The sequence below is a fragment of the Canis lupus genome, chromosome 11 (assembly GCF_048164855.1).
Source record: "Canis lupus baileyi chromosome 11, mCanLup2.hap1, whole genome shotgun sequence".
Taxonomy (NCBI): Eukaryota; Metazoa; Chordata; class Mammalia; order Carnivora; family Canidae; genus Canis; species Canis lupus.
In genome coordinates, this window is record NC_132848.1 from 34,994,509 (window position 1) to 35,010,274 (window position 15,766).

The 15,766-nt window shown below is 39.1% G+C and overlaps 1 protein-coding gene across 4 annotated transcripts in view; it reads right to left on the reverse strand.

Moving 5' to 3' along the window:
* Window positions 1–15,766, reverse strand: part of POLR3B (RNA polymerase III subunit B) — a 108,149-nt gene that overhangs the window by 85,491 nt on the left and 6,892 nt on the right. For all 4 annotated transcript variants that reach the window (XM_072844248.1, XM_072844247.1, XM_072844249.1 and 1 more), the window contains exons 3-9: window positions 14,474–14,530; window positions 14,224–14,288; window positions 11,636–11,711; window positions 8,196–8,296; window positions 5,942–6,033; window positions 4,006–4,123; window positions 2,237–2,345 (exon numbers count right to left, since the gene is read on the reverse strand). In XM_072844248.1, the coding sequence (XP_072700349.1) occupies window positions 2,237–2,345; window positions 4,006–4,123; window positions 5,942–6,033; window positions 8,196–8,296; window positions 11,636–11,711; window positions 14,224–14,288; window positions 14,474–14,530 (618 nt within the window). The remainder of the gene's footprint in view (window positions 1–2,236; window positions 2,346–4,005; window positions 4,124–5,941; window positions 6,034–8,195; window positions 8,297–11,635; window positions 11,712–14,223; window positions 14,289–14,473; window positions 14,531–15,766) is intronic.

Here is a 15,766-nt window from a genome sequence, read left to right on the forward strand (position 1 = left end):
GGTATCTGACTTCGGCTCAGGTCATAATCCTGAGGTCCCAGGGTCAAGCCCAAGTAAGGCTCCTTCGGAGCAGGGGGGGTCTACTTCTCCCTCTCCCTCTGTCCATCCCTCTGCTCAAACACGGTCGCTCTTGCTCTCTCCCAAATAACAAAATAATCTTAAAAAAACCCAGAAACCTCCTACAATCTTCTTCATGTAATTGCATTCAGAATACAATGATTTCCTGAGTCAAAGAACCTGACTGTTCAACATCCACTCAACACCTATGAGCACCCCAGGACCCCCAAACCGGCCCTGCACTAACCTGACATGAAGAGGACTGTCTCCCCCACTCCTTTGCTGTCACTGGGTCACAACTCCAACAAGACAAGTTTAAGTCTTTCTCTCTTACTCCTCTGAGGCGAGTACCCAAATGTCTTTCCTTTCTAAGCAACTCAGTTACTGCCATCTGAGATGTTTCTACTACTGTAACAACTGCTGAACAGGAATATTTGACTCTGAAGTGAAACTAAATGAGAAAAGAGTGTTAACCTCTACCTTTATCCCAAGTACCCACTCTCCTCAGGACTGACTCAAACCGAGCCCTTCATTTCGATCAGCCTCGTCAGCAAGATTCACTTCCGGCCCATACATGGTCAGGTCTGAGCCTCCTGGGCTGCGTTCCACAGAGCTGCCACAAACCCTGCAGGGAGAACAGGGAAGCTCTGCTCGTGGGAAACACAGGTGGGTCCTGTTGGCCTCTGGTTACATTTCCTTCAGCCCATCAATATGGAGCCTTGTTTTATGTGTGTTTCTGCTCAAAGATGCCTTGGGTAACGTATGTTGTTGACTCCTAGTTCTGAACTCAAGGACAGCAGCAGTGTAACTCATGCCTGAATACAGCATACCTGACACTCGTGGTTTTTCCATAAGGCACATCATTGCCTTCTTGCACTTAGAAACACCAGACAGCACTTCAGCCTTGGAACTAGTGGCCATTTTACCCAGCAAAACCCCACCAGAAAGCACAAAAATGTGAAAGAACATGGCACCGCAGAGGTGGCAGAGAGGGTACCTATTTACAGCATGAAAGCAGAGATGGGAGGTGGAGTGCGGCTCTCTTGGGCCTCAGCTGGGAACGGAGAGTTTGGGGACCCAAAGTTTTCAAGACTGAGCCAGTGGGTGTGCATAAATAATCGTAAAACCACCACGGGTGATGATTTCAACGTCACAAATAAATTTTAGCAAGTAGAATTGGCAAATAACTGAATTCGCAAGTTCCACGGATCAACTGTATCAGATAATGCTATTTTAAAATCTTGTTTAATGACTAATACAACGATTCAAGTGTTCCTAAAACATGTGTAATGTTTAAGCCTCAGAGCAGGTTAAGTGAGCCATCTTGCAATTATGTGCGAAGAAGGCACCATTTAAATATAATTTCTATGGAAAAAATGTCTTTTGGCTTCTAAGTTACTAGTTTACAAACAAGCTGGAAAACATCAGTTTTAAAGATTCACATTAATGTAGAAACACACCAGACTCCCAAAGTCCATAAAAAGTAACAAACTTGGTTCACATTCTTTGACCTGGAAAATTCCACTGCTAGGAATTTAATTTGCCTATAGATATCCTTGTCTCTGTGTAACGTGGTATTACAGCAGTTCTGTAACAGCAACAGATGTGTATATCCACCAATGGAGGAACAATTAAGTAAACTATCATACACCCATAACGGAACAGTTTGTCAGAAACAACGTGGCAGCAATGTATGAACTAATAATATAACACCATTGATCTCCAAGATGGAAGTTACAAAAAAAGAAAACAAGCCAAGTGCAAAATGGTGTGCAATGTAAGTAAAAAGTAAAACAGAATAAAAACCTGCTATACACTCACGTGCTTGTACAGGCACAGACTATCTTTAGAAAGATGCACAAGAAACCAGGAGCAGTAGTGTCCTTGGGTAGGATAACTAGGTGGTTATGTACAGGTGAGTGGAAGGCTCATTTCTCACTATATATCCCTTTGTACTTTAGGATTTTTTATTGTGTAACTATTAAAAAATAGTATTTCTGAAAACATCTGAACCCTGATCTTAGTAGCTTTCAGATTAAAATTACATACCTGACACAACTTATCTATGCCACAAATCTTTCTATTCCTAGAACTCCTTATCCTCGAAATTTCTAATGACATATGAGAATTAACCAGAGAAAGACTCCTTATAATTTTCAGTAGGTACTTGCAGCTTTACCTTAAATATGATGACAATGGGAATATCTTCTGACAGAGTATTATGTCTCAAATAAAATCGCCCCTGTTTCACAGCCATATTGGTTCTGCTTTTTTTCTCATGGGTAGAGCTACAAGGAAACACAGGTTGGTTAAAGCACATCCCCACTTGGTTTCAAGCTAGTAGCATGATCATCAGTCAATAAGGTTCACCAATCAGTAGGTCCTTCCTAACAGATACACAATTCCTTTTAAAGATACACAACTCCTTTCCTAGCTTCCCTGTCACTTCCATGACTATTTAAAAACACACTATAGATGTTTCTTTAGCTTTGAGATTATGGTAGAAGTTTTAGGGGTGAATGAGTGACACTCACCAATTCATTTTGACCTACTTCACTTTGACTCCACCTGAATCGCTTTAAATTCAGTATGGGGTATATTCATGATGAATTTTACACATTTCAAAAGAAAAACCTCAAAATGAGTCTACACCATAATGACAAAACTACGAAGAAAGAAAGTCATACACTGTATTTAAATTAATAATCCATTAAAACACATCTATGTTCTTACTCTACAGTGAAGCCAAAAGAAACTAAGTAATTGCCTTTTACTGGTATCTCTATTAGCTACAAAGTTGCTAACAGATTTAAAAGTATTTCCAAGCTTAATCAGCCACAACAGGGCATATACTGATCACCTGCTACATACCATGTACACTGCTCTGCATACTCCACTAATACTAGCTCTGATCTCCATACTAATAACACTTACATTCAAGTAGTATCTCCAAATCACATAAGGAAACCAATGCTTAGAGAAGATGTGTAACTGTCACCCTCCCCAAAATGCCTCAGAGCTACCGAATAACAACTCTGGGATTCAACTCCCAATTCCCTGGCTCTGAAAGTTGCATATGGTAGGAAGACATTGGTCGAAGAATTATTAGATCTGGGTCCAAATGCTGGCCACCTCTTCTGATCAGTATGACCTTGAGCCCAAAGCTTGTTTCTCAGCAGTAAAATAGAGATGCACCACTTACTTATCTTGGAGGGCTGAGGTGACAAATAACACAGAGCACCTGATACATTGCCTGGCTCCTAGTACTGCTCAATAAATGGCCATTATTGTTGGCTGACCCCCCATTAGAAAGAAAAATTTTAAAAGTCTGAGTGAAACATCTTATTATAGGTTGTTAGAAGACACATTATTGCATACTGACATCTTCATTATTCTATGATTTTTTTCTCAGAATTCATTGATTTATAAATCTCAAATTACATATGATAATAAATCAGAGAAAAGAAGTTACAAGAGACATGAGATGGAGAAAAATGACATGTTGGAGAAAAATGAGTACACTGTAAAAGAGACCAGTCAAGAAAAGTAACAATAAGATGTTAAGTCCATGACAATTCATTAAATATTAAGTAAAAAATAATCTCTAATTATATCAATGTTGGAATACATTATGTAGAATGATCAAAGACTAAAAACAAACGTGACAAAGAGTGGTTTCATATTTTTTTTTCAAGATTCCTTAAATGCAACAAAATTCAACTTGAATAAAACTAGTGGCCTTTCAACAACCAATGTCTCACACACTTCCATCACTAAAAATTTTAAAACAATATTCTATATGCTTCCCATCTTACACAATAAATTCAATAAACAGGTAAATATTTTGCTGCCTGCTATCAGAAATAAGTGGCTACCACTGTACTGAAAGACAGCCATGATATTAGTGGAATTATCAGTATTTCTTAACACTACCCCTGCTGTGCATACCTGGTAACTGAAGCACCAACCGTCCCTTTCCTGTCAGCCTCCACAATGATCCTGTTCTTAGACAGCTGCTCTTGGATAAGAATTACTTTTTCTACTCCTTTGACAATGAAGTAGCCACCTGTCCAAAGGAAGCAAGGTAAGTTTCACTGCCTCTTTTTCTGACAGTGTGATTTAGTAACAACAAGCAATCTTCTGATTTAGAGACCATTGCTCTGTGGTGCTAACCAATACTCAGGAGTTTGCTGATACTGTTTTATGAATTGATGACAGTGTCAGCACATGAGTTTATACACATGAGCCACAAGAAAATAAATTTCCTGAGGATAGGGTATAGATCTCACTGTTGTATTTATCACCAGCACCTGACATGTACAGAGATGAATGAAAAAAGTATGTTAAATAAATTAGTCTCTAAGTTTCTTAAGCATAGAAATAACCAACAATCTTCAATATAAACTCAAAATTGCCCTAAGTTTTCTAACATATCAGTGACAATGGTAGATTAGGATCAGGTTTCCTGGATGGCTCAGCAGTTGAGCGTCTGTCTTTGGCTCAGGGCGTGATCCCAGGATTACAGGATTGAGTCCCACATCGGGCTCTCTGTGAGGAGCCTGCTTCTCCCTCTGCCTGTGTCTCTGGCTCTCTCTCTCATGAATAAACAAATAAAATCTTAAAAAAAAAAAAAAAAGGATCAGGTTTCCTAACTATTCCATACTGAACAAAACCCATAAAACATTATCATATAGCCTTTTTTTGCACACAATTCAGAATAAAACGAAATTTTATTTTACTTTTAGAATATAAATAAAAACAAGCAGTATATTTGACTTACATAACATTTTGTTATAGTCTAATAAAGTCATGTCCTTTGTTAACCTCTTTCCAAAACCCTCTGTGATTCTGTATCAATGCAACTTTAAAGCAATAGGTGAAAATAACTACAAATTAAATGTGCAACCTGAACTGAGGAATTAAGAAAAATTTTCTGTTAAGCGCTAAGCCTGAAACTTTGCAAAATGAACTGCCTAGGACTACGTATAAATATGTAAGTTTTTAAAATTTAAACAAAAGACTTTGGTTTTTGCCCCTTTATTGCATTTAAAACAGCCTGAAGTAATAAGCTATTTGAGTTTTTCCTAACCAGCTAAAGAAGCCACTTTTTAAGATTATTCTTGAATTTTTAGGCATACCAAAAGAAATCACTGAGCAAAGACAAAGAAAAGTCTGACAAACCATAACAATAAATCACTTCTTGGAGTGTTACAGTTTTAAACCTGAAATAAAAGAGGAAACTACACCTTTCACAAATATAGACTAAAAGAATAGAGTTGGAGCTAAATTTCTGATTGTTATGTGAACTTTTTTTTTTTTTTAAGAGCAAGCAAGCACACATGAGTCAGTGAGAGGGTGGGAGGAGAGGCAGAGGGAGAAAGAGACAGAATCTTAAGCAGACTGTGCTGAGAGCAGAGCCTGATGCTCTTCCCTGTAAGAACACAGTTCGAACTACACAGCATTATGGGCATTCTGTTGAAAATAAAAGAAAATATCACATAAAGATGTTCACTGGCAAAAGAGGTGAAAAGAGGAGAATCCTGCCCTGTACATATCCCCAAGGGGTCCACATTCCTCTTGGATATTTTAGAAAAGGCAGAGGAGTGGCAGTCACATTAAGAACCAAGTGAAATGAAGGATTATTGAGTTGATGCAGGACTTAATCTCATGACCCAGAGATCATGACATGAGCTGAAATTAAGAGTTGGAGGACTAATCAACTAAACTACCCAGATGCCCCATGTTCTGTAAACAGTTTTATTCAAGTTCATTATAAAGCAGAAAAGCTGGCATTGTTTTTGAGAATTAAAGAAACAGCAACAGTAAATAGAAAGCCAAAGAAGGGCAAGAGTTGGGGGGCAAAAATCCAAGGAATCAGACATACCTGGATCTAAAGGACATTCGTTCAGTTTGGCAAATTCTGCTGGTGTCTTCCCTGTAAGAACACAGTTCGAACTACGCAGCATTATGGGCATTCTGTTGAAAATAAAAGAAAATATCACATAAAGATGTTCACTGGCAAAAGAGGTGAAAAGAGGAGAATCCTGCCCTGTACATATCCCCAAGGGGTCCATATTCCTCTTGGACATTTTAGAAAAGGCAGAGGAGTGGCAGTCACATTAAAAACCAAGTGAAATGAAGAATTATTGAGTTGTAAAAGAGACAGAATTATTGAGTTGTAAAAGAGAACCAAAGAAATTACTGAGATTACATTTCAGGAAAATAAAGAAGGTATGACAGTTTAAGAAACATGGAAGGACAAAGTGAAAACGTCTCATAGACATCTAATCAGGTTCTAGGTGGAAAAAAACACACATTGGGCAAGAAGTCCTATTCAGAGATAGTGGCTCTGGACTTTCAGAAATGTACGAAAGCCATAAACCTGCACAATCATATCTACATGGGTAAATAACAGAAAAGCCACATCAAAACACACCATAGTCAAGATACAATCATCAAAACAAAGAGAAGAGTTAAAACCCTGAGAGAAGAAAAGGCCGCTTACTAAACAGGGAAAGATGACTGGACAGGCACACACCTGCAATCAATGAGGGACAGTGGTGGGGGGACATGCAAAGTGCGGACAGAAAGTCACTGGCAACCTAACTGGTGTGTTGTTAGGTCATCTTTCAGAATGAGGTCCAGATGAGGAGATTTCCAGACAAAACGAGAATTCTGGAGTTTTTAAGAAATAGCATCTAGAGTTGATGTACCAAGAAACAGAGGTATATATGTAACCACCAGAATGAGAGACATAGTCATGAGATTGGGAACGGGACTAGGGTAAGGAAAGGGGGAGGCTATCACTTTGTATAAAGTGCTCTCATATACTATTTGATTTGTTACTGAGAAGGAACATTACCTGAATTAAACGGAAACCTTTTTCACTCAGGAAAAAAAAAAGTCCCAAACCCACAATACTTGCACAAGGTGATGCATATAATGTAGACAGTGCATGGTACGTACAAGCACTCTGATTCACCAAGGTCACTTTTATGAGTGCAGTAAATGCAATCATCTCTCCCAGATCCTGGTACATAGCAGGTATTCACCAAACACTGGTGAAACACACATTTTTCACCTAACACTAAACACCCTTCCCTGCCTCCTCTTAGCCAGGATTTAATCCCTAAATCATACTAGTTATGCTTTGCTCCTGTCTCTCCAATCTTCCCTTCATAATATTCAATCTGGGAAAGAATTTATTAACGATCCAATATTTAACTGGACACAACCAGGTCCATATGTGAGAAAGAGAGAAGGTCTTAACACAAATAAATAGTCCTGATAAAATGAAGATTATTATTCTGCTATCCCAACTTATTTTCCTGACTGAAGAGTGAGGACAGGAACGATACAAACAGCCCCCTCTGGCTTCCCTGGCAGCTAGAAATGAACATAGCTAACAGGACTTACGTCTAAATATCTTCTGTTTACCCAAGTACCCAGCATAGTGCAGAACAAGTGACAGCCAACTGGTGCATATTTGCTGAACCAGTGGATGTTTATTAAGCTCTTAGCATTTTTAAAGGTGGGGTTTTGAAAAACACTGGACAGGAACTGTTTGCACTAAGTTTTAAATTCAACACCTTATCAGATTCACAGTACCGTTGAGTTTTGTCCATTTCTACAGGCAAGTATCTTTCCCTAATTAGGAAAAGCAGACTGCAACAATGCTAGCTGAAGCAATCTGTCATTTCCAAACCTGTTCCAGGCAAATAAGTAACTTTTCCCTTAAATACTGCTATATTGGAAACAGTTCAATTTTCAAGAAACTCAAAATACACAAGAATCCACTAAGAAGGCGAGGCCAGGAAACTTCACTGAAACGCTATCTTACCTGACGTTTCCCTAGTAGCCTGGATTTCAGGAAGAAAAGGAAGTATTTTCCTTAGCTTTACAGAAAAGAGTTCAATGAAAAAGCATTCACCACCACAGCTATGCATTCGATATTGCTCTGAGTGCTGTGCTGGGCTGACTCACTGGGTCCCCAGAAAAGACTCCTATGAAGTAGGCACCATTTCACACATTTTTCAGATAAGGAAATGAGGGCAGAGGGAACTGTGGTCCTTGCTCAAGGTCACCCCAGAGGGCTAGAATGCAGGCAGCGTGGCTCCAACCCAGACATCATTTCTCACCTGCCAATTGGTAAGGCATTACGGATGATCCTCTGGCTGCCTCGGGTATATTCAATATCCACGGTGATGGGGGCAGAGTACGTCATATCCCGTAAACGGCACTGAAAGATAATCAGACAGTCACTGCTTCTCCTCCCTCGAAAAGGGTCCTGAAGCCTCCAAGAGCCACATTTCCAGTACAAGTATAGCCCACACTGAACTGAGTTGTTAAATGTGCTGCCGTAAGGATGCTGGGAGTGATGAGCCTACCTTCTCCATAGGGGGAATGATGCTGGCCACTGATCTAGACAGCCCCATGGCCTCTCTGCCCCTGCCAGCCCAGACATGAAATAAATATGGTGCTGACTTTCTTCTCGCTATCTGATCCCATCACCGGTCTGCTCCCACCTTTGAAGCAATTAGATTGTTCCTTGAAAATCTGGTCCATGGAAAGTAATCAATGTGGTTACCTTATTCAAAAAGTTAACCACCAGTATAATGCCTAAAGTATACACATACACAAACTAAAAAAATTAAACTATACTTCCTTTCATTTTCCAAATAAATTCTATCACAGAATTCCTTAACAAGTGGTATCCTATAGCACAAATCATTCATCACATCATATTAACAATTTCTGCACCATTTGGGGAACTTTAGAAATTACTGGTGTGTGTGTCAGTTTGACAAAGTGATAATTAGCTCAATGATGCCCTTACCTGAGCCATGATCAGACATAGCAAACCCCACAAAAATCTTTTATGATGTCCCCTTTATTTAATTTTTTTAAAATTATTATTTTATTTTATTTATTCATGAGAGGCACAGAGTGAGAGGCAGAGGGAGAAGCAGGCTCCCCACAGGGAGCCTGATGCAGGACTCAATCCTAGGACCCTGGGATCACCACCTGAACCAAAGGAAGACGCTTAACCACTGAGCCACACAGGTGCCCCAACGTCCCTGTTTTATTGATGGTCATCAGTGGCTTGTATTCTCAAAAAGAGAGTAACATCAGTCATACAATTCATGTTACTGCATCCTCTCTCTGCCTTCATCTGAACCAAAGACAGATTTAAACTTTTTATTTCTTTTCCAGGGCCTGGGATCTTAAAATATTAGATATCTCTATTAATGTTGAATAAAAATTGTTTATTTTATATTTAATTAGATTGAGCCTCCATCTTCAGGCCACACCAAAGGCGATATGTGTAGAGGTTCTGTGTGCACCCTGTTGCCTGAGCTCAAATCCTGGTTCTACCACCTAAGTTTTGAATAACCCTTCTGTGTCTTGGTCTCCTCGTATGTAAAGTGGGGATGAGAATAGTTTTAATTCCCAAGAGGTTTTATATATATGTATGTGGTGTGTATATATATATATATATATATATATATATATATATATATATATTTGGAATAGTGTCTGGCAACAGAGTATTACATAAATAATATCCCATTTTTATTTAAAAAATTAAAAATTAACATAACACCCATGATGGGCAAATATTTGTGTTTCTTTTTTTCTTTTTTTTTAAGATTTTATTTATTTGAGAGAGAGTGTGAACTAGAGAGAGAAAGCAAAAGTGGGAAGAGGGAAAGGGAGAAGCAGAATCCTCACAGAGCAGGGAGCCTAATGCAGGGGCTCAATTCCAGGACCCCAGGATCATGACTTGAGCAGAAGGCAAATGCTTAACCAACTGACCTACCCAGCACCCCCAAACATTTGTGTTTCAACAAACTCCTCTCCTTCAAATGGAAATAAAATTTGATAAATGTGGTGAAAATGGGGACCCTTTCCAGAGGCCCCAAAGAACCCCCGTGAGCTCCCTCTCTCCCGCTCTGTCTCTCTGTCATCACAGGAGTAGAACTGCTCAGGGGAATCTGCAGAATCAGCATCCCACCACTCCTACTGTAGGTACCCTGACTGCCCACCCGCCTGCTCTCCCACTCTCCCTGCCTCTCCAAGGATCAAAATCCCTCCAAGAAATCTCTGTGCCCTCTCTCCCTAACTGCAATAACATCCACGTGTTTCTTCCAACATCAGGAAGAATAATTATGACAACTGTGGCCTCAGGCTTCTCGAACTACTTCAAACCACTTTGTCTTCTCTCTTCTCTACACTCAGTAATGCAGTTCAGAAGATGACTTAGAAATTGCTAATCGGCTGCATAGTTCTTAAAAAATTGGAAAACTCCAGCAACATGAAATGGGGAAGTGGGGAAAGCCAAAGTGGGGCACATGCTTCCCAACATTCCACACCTCACCACTTCCTACTCAATACAACGTCACCTACCATGCCTACCTCACCCTCCTGGGCATTCCAGTGTGCAACCCCTGCTGTCTGTTTCATGTATTTTGTTATTTTACTCTCTCCACAGAGTATGAACTCCTTGAGGAAGGACAGGGTCTCATTTCTTTGGTATCTCTCAATGCGGAGGCACAAAATAAACGTTCAACTGACACTCAATACTTGGCGATTAAATAACACTAACATTTAGCTTGTGTGAAATGTCTGGTTCCATGATCATACTTCCTGTCTAACTTTGCTCAGACAACAACCCTAACATTCTAACAACTTACTTGTTGTTTAAATAGAGTCCTCTGCCACTTTCCCTAATTGCTTTACAGTTTAGCTTTACATTAACACAAACTAGATAAATCTACAAGAATCATTTTCTTTCCTAAATCAATTCCAAATTATGGACATTAAGTGGAAGAATTTCCAGAGGAATCTAGAACATGTTAAAAGCCAATAAATAGGCCTGTTCTATAACCCTTTAGGTCTGTTAAAATCCTGGTAGTTAAATTTTCTTCCTATCCATCTCTTCTACCAGACTGTGAACTCCTGTCCTTGGTCTCCCCTGCCTAACACAATGCCTGACTCTCAAAAAATGTGCTCAGTAATATCTACAAATGCACCGCACACTGCACTAGGCAAAAGTGGCTGGCCAGGGCAGGGGATGATGGAGAGGCTGCTCAAAAGTCAGAAGCACGGATGTACATAGGACAAAGTTATATAACAGTGCAGATTAACTAATAGTGCAGGATTAAATAATAAACTAGTGCAAAACTGTTTCCTAATACAGTATTATATAAGTGCTAATTTATTTTGGTCATCTTTATGTCATAAGAAATATTTTTTCCTTGTTTTAAAATCATTTTAAGAGCATATGTTGGGCGCCTGGGTGGCTCATTCAGTAAAGCGTCAGCCTTCAGCTCAGGTCCTGATCACAGGGTCCTGGGATCCAGGCCCACATTGGGCTCCCTGCTCAGCAGGCAGTCTGCTTCTCCCTCTGCCCAGCCCCCTCCACTCTGCTCATGATCACATACGTGTGTGCTTGTGTTCCCCCACCCCCTTGCAAAAATATAGACCTAAAAATCTTTTTTAAAAAGCTCACATGTTAAGAGCACAGACTCCATGAGTCAAGGCAAACAAATACAATTATAGTAAGGTAGATAATTACCTCATGAGGGGATACTGGTCTAGTTACATTGAAGCTTTCTTCAACATCAGGAAGCCCCACATAGATATTAAGATACCTGAAAAGCAAATTATTCCATTACCAATTATACTTTTTCAAAGAACATACAAATAAACAAGCTATTTTCTTCCCAAATACAAGGATTATACTTTGAGTATAATCAGTATATTATACTTGAGTATATTATAAATACTTACCTTGCTAAGAACGTCAAAAACTGTAATTGGAGATCTTCTTGACATGATAATACATATAGCTCTATGAAGGAGGGAAAAAACTATCGAAGTCTTTAAGAAATTACTGTAAATTTATTTTTTTTAAATACTGCAAAGATAGCTCTCTAGAGATGATATTTAATGAAAAGAACTATTATTCATGTAAGAAATAAGAGGTTATAAAGGGGAAAAAAATACAGCTCTTCCTTGACTTACAGCAGGGTCACAGCCCAATAAACACATTGTAAGTTGAAAAGACTATTAAGCCAAAAATTCATTTAATATACCTAACCTGCCAACCATCATAACTTAGCTTGGCCTACCTTAAATGCGCTCAGAATAATTATATTAGCTTATAGGAGGGGAAAATCATTTAACACGGAGCCTATTTTAAAATAATGTGTTAACTATCTCATGTAATTTACTAAATACTATACAGAAAGTGAAAAACAAAAACAATTTTAAGAGTGTCGGTTCTTGATCCCTGTGACTGTGGGGCTGGCCGGGGGCTGTGGCCACGCTGCCCAGCAACATAAGAGGATTGTACTGCATATTGCTAGCCTGGGAAAAAAAAAGATCAAAATTCAAAATTGAAAGTACAGTTTCTACTGAATGTATCTAGTTTTCACACCATCATAAAGTTGAACCACTGTAAATCAGGGACCATCTGTATATACTCATTACAGCAAAAGAAATAGGAAGAAAGCAGAAACTAACGAGACTGGATACCTACTGGGAGTATCTGACAACAGGGGTGGAAAGAACTGGAAAGGGTGACAATTTCCTGAAAGTATTTTTTTCTAAAGGACTAACTCTTACAACCATGTTTCACACACTCAAAAAGTAAACGCATAATTAAAATCTACCAGGATGCAGAATGGGACCCAGAATGGAATACAAATGGCACTGCCTTACAAATGAATAACATAACTGCATTGAGAAGGTGAGAATGGAAACAAGTCTAAGTTGCTTTGGAAACAATATTTTGCTTGGATACTGTAGAGGTAAAGACAAAAAAGCAATGTACAGATACTGTACTCTAATTAGCAAATTTTATTCTCACAGAGTTATCAATTAGCAATTCTGAAATATGCATATTCTAGGATTGAATAAATAGGTACAAATAGTGTGGATAATGAGAGCCAGGTTTTTCATTTTAGGGACAGAAGTTACAAATAAGGAAAGAGGTCAGTTAGAATGAGTCCCGTGGAGTTGAACAGAAATTGGAGGTATCAGTATGCTGGTTTTTTATATAAAAATGGATAGGATATGGAAATATGGATGTGTGCATGCATGTTAGCAAACACACACATATTTCCTTGCTCCATCTACCAAGGTTTTAATATCTCTATCTTGGTTTTTAAACACTTGTCCAGAAAAGGAGATTAGGGCTTCCTGGGGAAATGGATGATTCCAGGCTGGTGGAGGGTAGAAAAAGCTCTTCCTTCCAATAAAATTCTAGTATGAATGTATAAGGAACGATGACAAGAAAGCCTCATCAATAGGTAAACATACAGCAGTAACTGTTAGAAGAACCATCCTTGATGCTAAAATTAGTGTGTAAGCTATTTGTATAGTATCAAAGGATCTCCCCCTAAGACCCTTGTTACAAAAGGAAAAATACATATGTGGACAAACACGCATATACCATCTTAATCAAGTGAACAAAGTTAAAACCACCAACAGTAAAATATACTGACATCTGTAGCCCTGATATGATGCAGTGAAGATGGCACAAAACATTACTTCTGTGCCAAAAAAGCATAAGCCAACTGAATCACGAGCAAACATCTTACAAACCCAAATTGAAGGACCTCCTACAAAACAATGGATCAGAATTCTTCAGAAGTGTCAAAGTGATAAAAGACCAAGAAAGTACGAGGAACTGTTACAGGCTGGAGGCGGCTAAAGAGACGTGAGAACTAATCATCATGTCGGGCTCTGGATTGAAGCCTGGGCCAGAAAAAAAGACATGAGAGGGAAAGCTTGAAATAGGACGTGCAGAGTAGTTGACAGTATTATATTGGTGCTAATTGCCTGGGTCTTCTAATGTGGTTTGGTTATGTAAGCTGCTAATATTAGCACAGGCTGGGCAAAGGATAATATGGAACTCTTTGTACTATGTTGGTAATTTTCTCTAAGTTTAAAAACTGTTCTAAAAAGTGTTTAAACCTCAGTTTCAGTACTTCTCAAACATAACTCTACTTGTTATAATTAGTTTACCAATTAAAAATTGAGTGCTTTTCTTATTAACCAGATAAAGACAGTTATTTTGATAGGCTTTTGGTTAACAACCATATTCACTTTTAAACATGTTAGATGAAATCAAAGCAGCAAGAGTAGATGACTCCTTACTTCAGGTACCACATGGGGTCGGCATCACTCGTGACCTTTTCGTTGGCCTTCATGATCTTCTTTATCTACAGTGGAAAGAGCACCATTAGGGCATTTCTGGCTTCCATCAATTCTCATCTCTACTTTTCTTTTTAAATAGGTTCCATGCCCAACAAGGGACTCGAACTCAACAACTCTGAGATCAAGTCACCTGCTACCCTGATGAGCCTACCAGGCACCCCTCTCTCTGCTTCTAGGCCCTGCTGCTTACCTCCACATTAATGAAATAGTTGAATGAATCTATATGCTGTTTCACAAGGCCTTTCACCTAGACAGACAAAAAATAGAAAGCAGGTTAGCAACAATACAGCATACTATGTCAGACTCTAACCACAGGTGATCTTCAGATTTTTCTCAAAACCAAAGTGAGAAAAAAAAATCCACAAATGTCACCTGGTGGAACTTCACATTTATGTTTCCTCATTCCATTTCTCCTCCATCCTGCTAATACACACTCAAATTTTCCTCCCTGAAAATCAATCTGACCTGAAAATTCAAGGTAGGAGTATTTGAACATATCTAAGGACTCTCCATAAGCTAACAAATGAGGCAAGATGTTTTCTGCATACTTTGAATTTACAAAAAAAGACAAGAAACAAAATACAGCAATTGAGCATCATTTCCTCAACCCTCAAAATGTCTGTTTTCCCCTATCTGGGTAATTTCAAAACTCAGATAACTTAGAGAAGACTGAGGGGGAAAAAATGAGGATCTTTATCAAGAAAATTGAAAATCACGGCATTTGAAATGGAAAGGCAGGTGAAATTCATGGAAGAACACATACTAGCCAGCAGAGACTCTCCTTTCAACTCAGAAGTAGGAAACAACCGGGCAGAGGTAGTGTAGTGTGCTATGGAGAACACTGCAACAGTAACACGGACTCTAAAGTGCTAGAATTTAAAAGGCCTGCATGTGTTCTTTTTTTTTTTTTTCACTTTATTCTTCAAGCACAATGGGTTCAGCACTGCAAGAACAATCCTAACACATAATCAGAGCCTTTGCTTTAATTACACTTCCTTCTTGGGATCTCACAGGCTCACAGAGCAACCATCCCATTTAGAAGCGGTCCTAATTACTGAGGGAAAAATTTAACCTCATATACTGATCTGAGGTCTCCCTTCCCCCAGGTCCCACCCCTTGAACTTAACTGTCCCTCTGGAAAGAAAGGCCTGCTCTCCAACAGTCCATTTATTTACTATTTACCACAACTCTCCATGTTGTCACATTCAGGATAACTAGGAACTATTCAACTATGTCTCACATGCATGCCTTCCAGACCCTTCTATCAGCCTGGTCCTGGGCATGCTCCAGGTGGCCAATGTTCCTTCTAACATGGGGACCCTGAACTCACTGACAGTGTTCTTGACAATCTGATGCATACAGTGGGGATATGGCCTCCCTCATTCTGGATATTACAGCACTTCTATTAAAAAAAAAAAAATCAAGGACAGGGTATGATCCTGGAGACCCAGGATTGAGTCCCATGTCAGGCTCCCTGCATGGA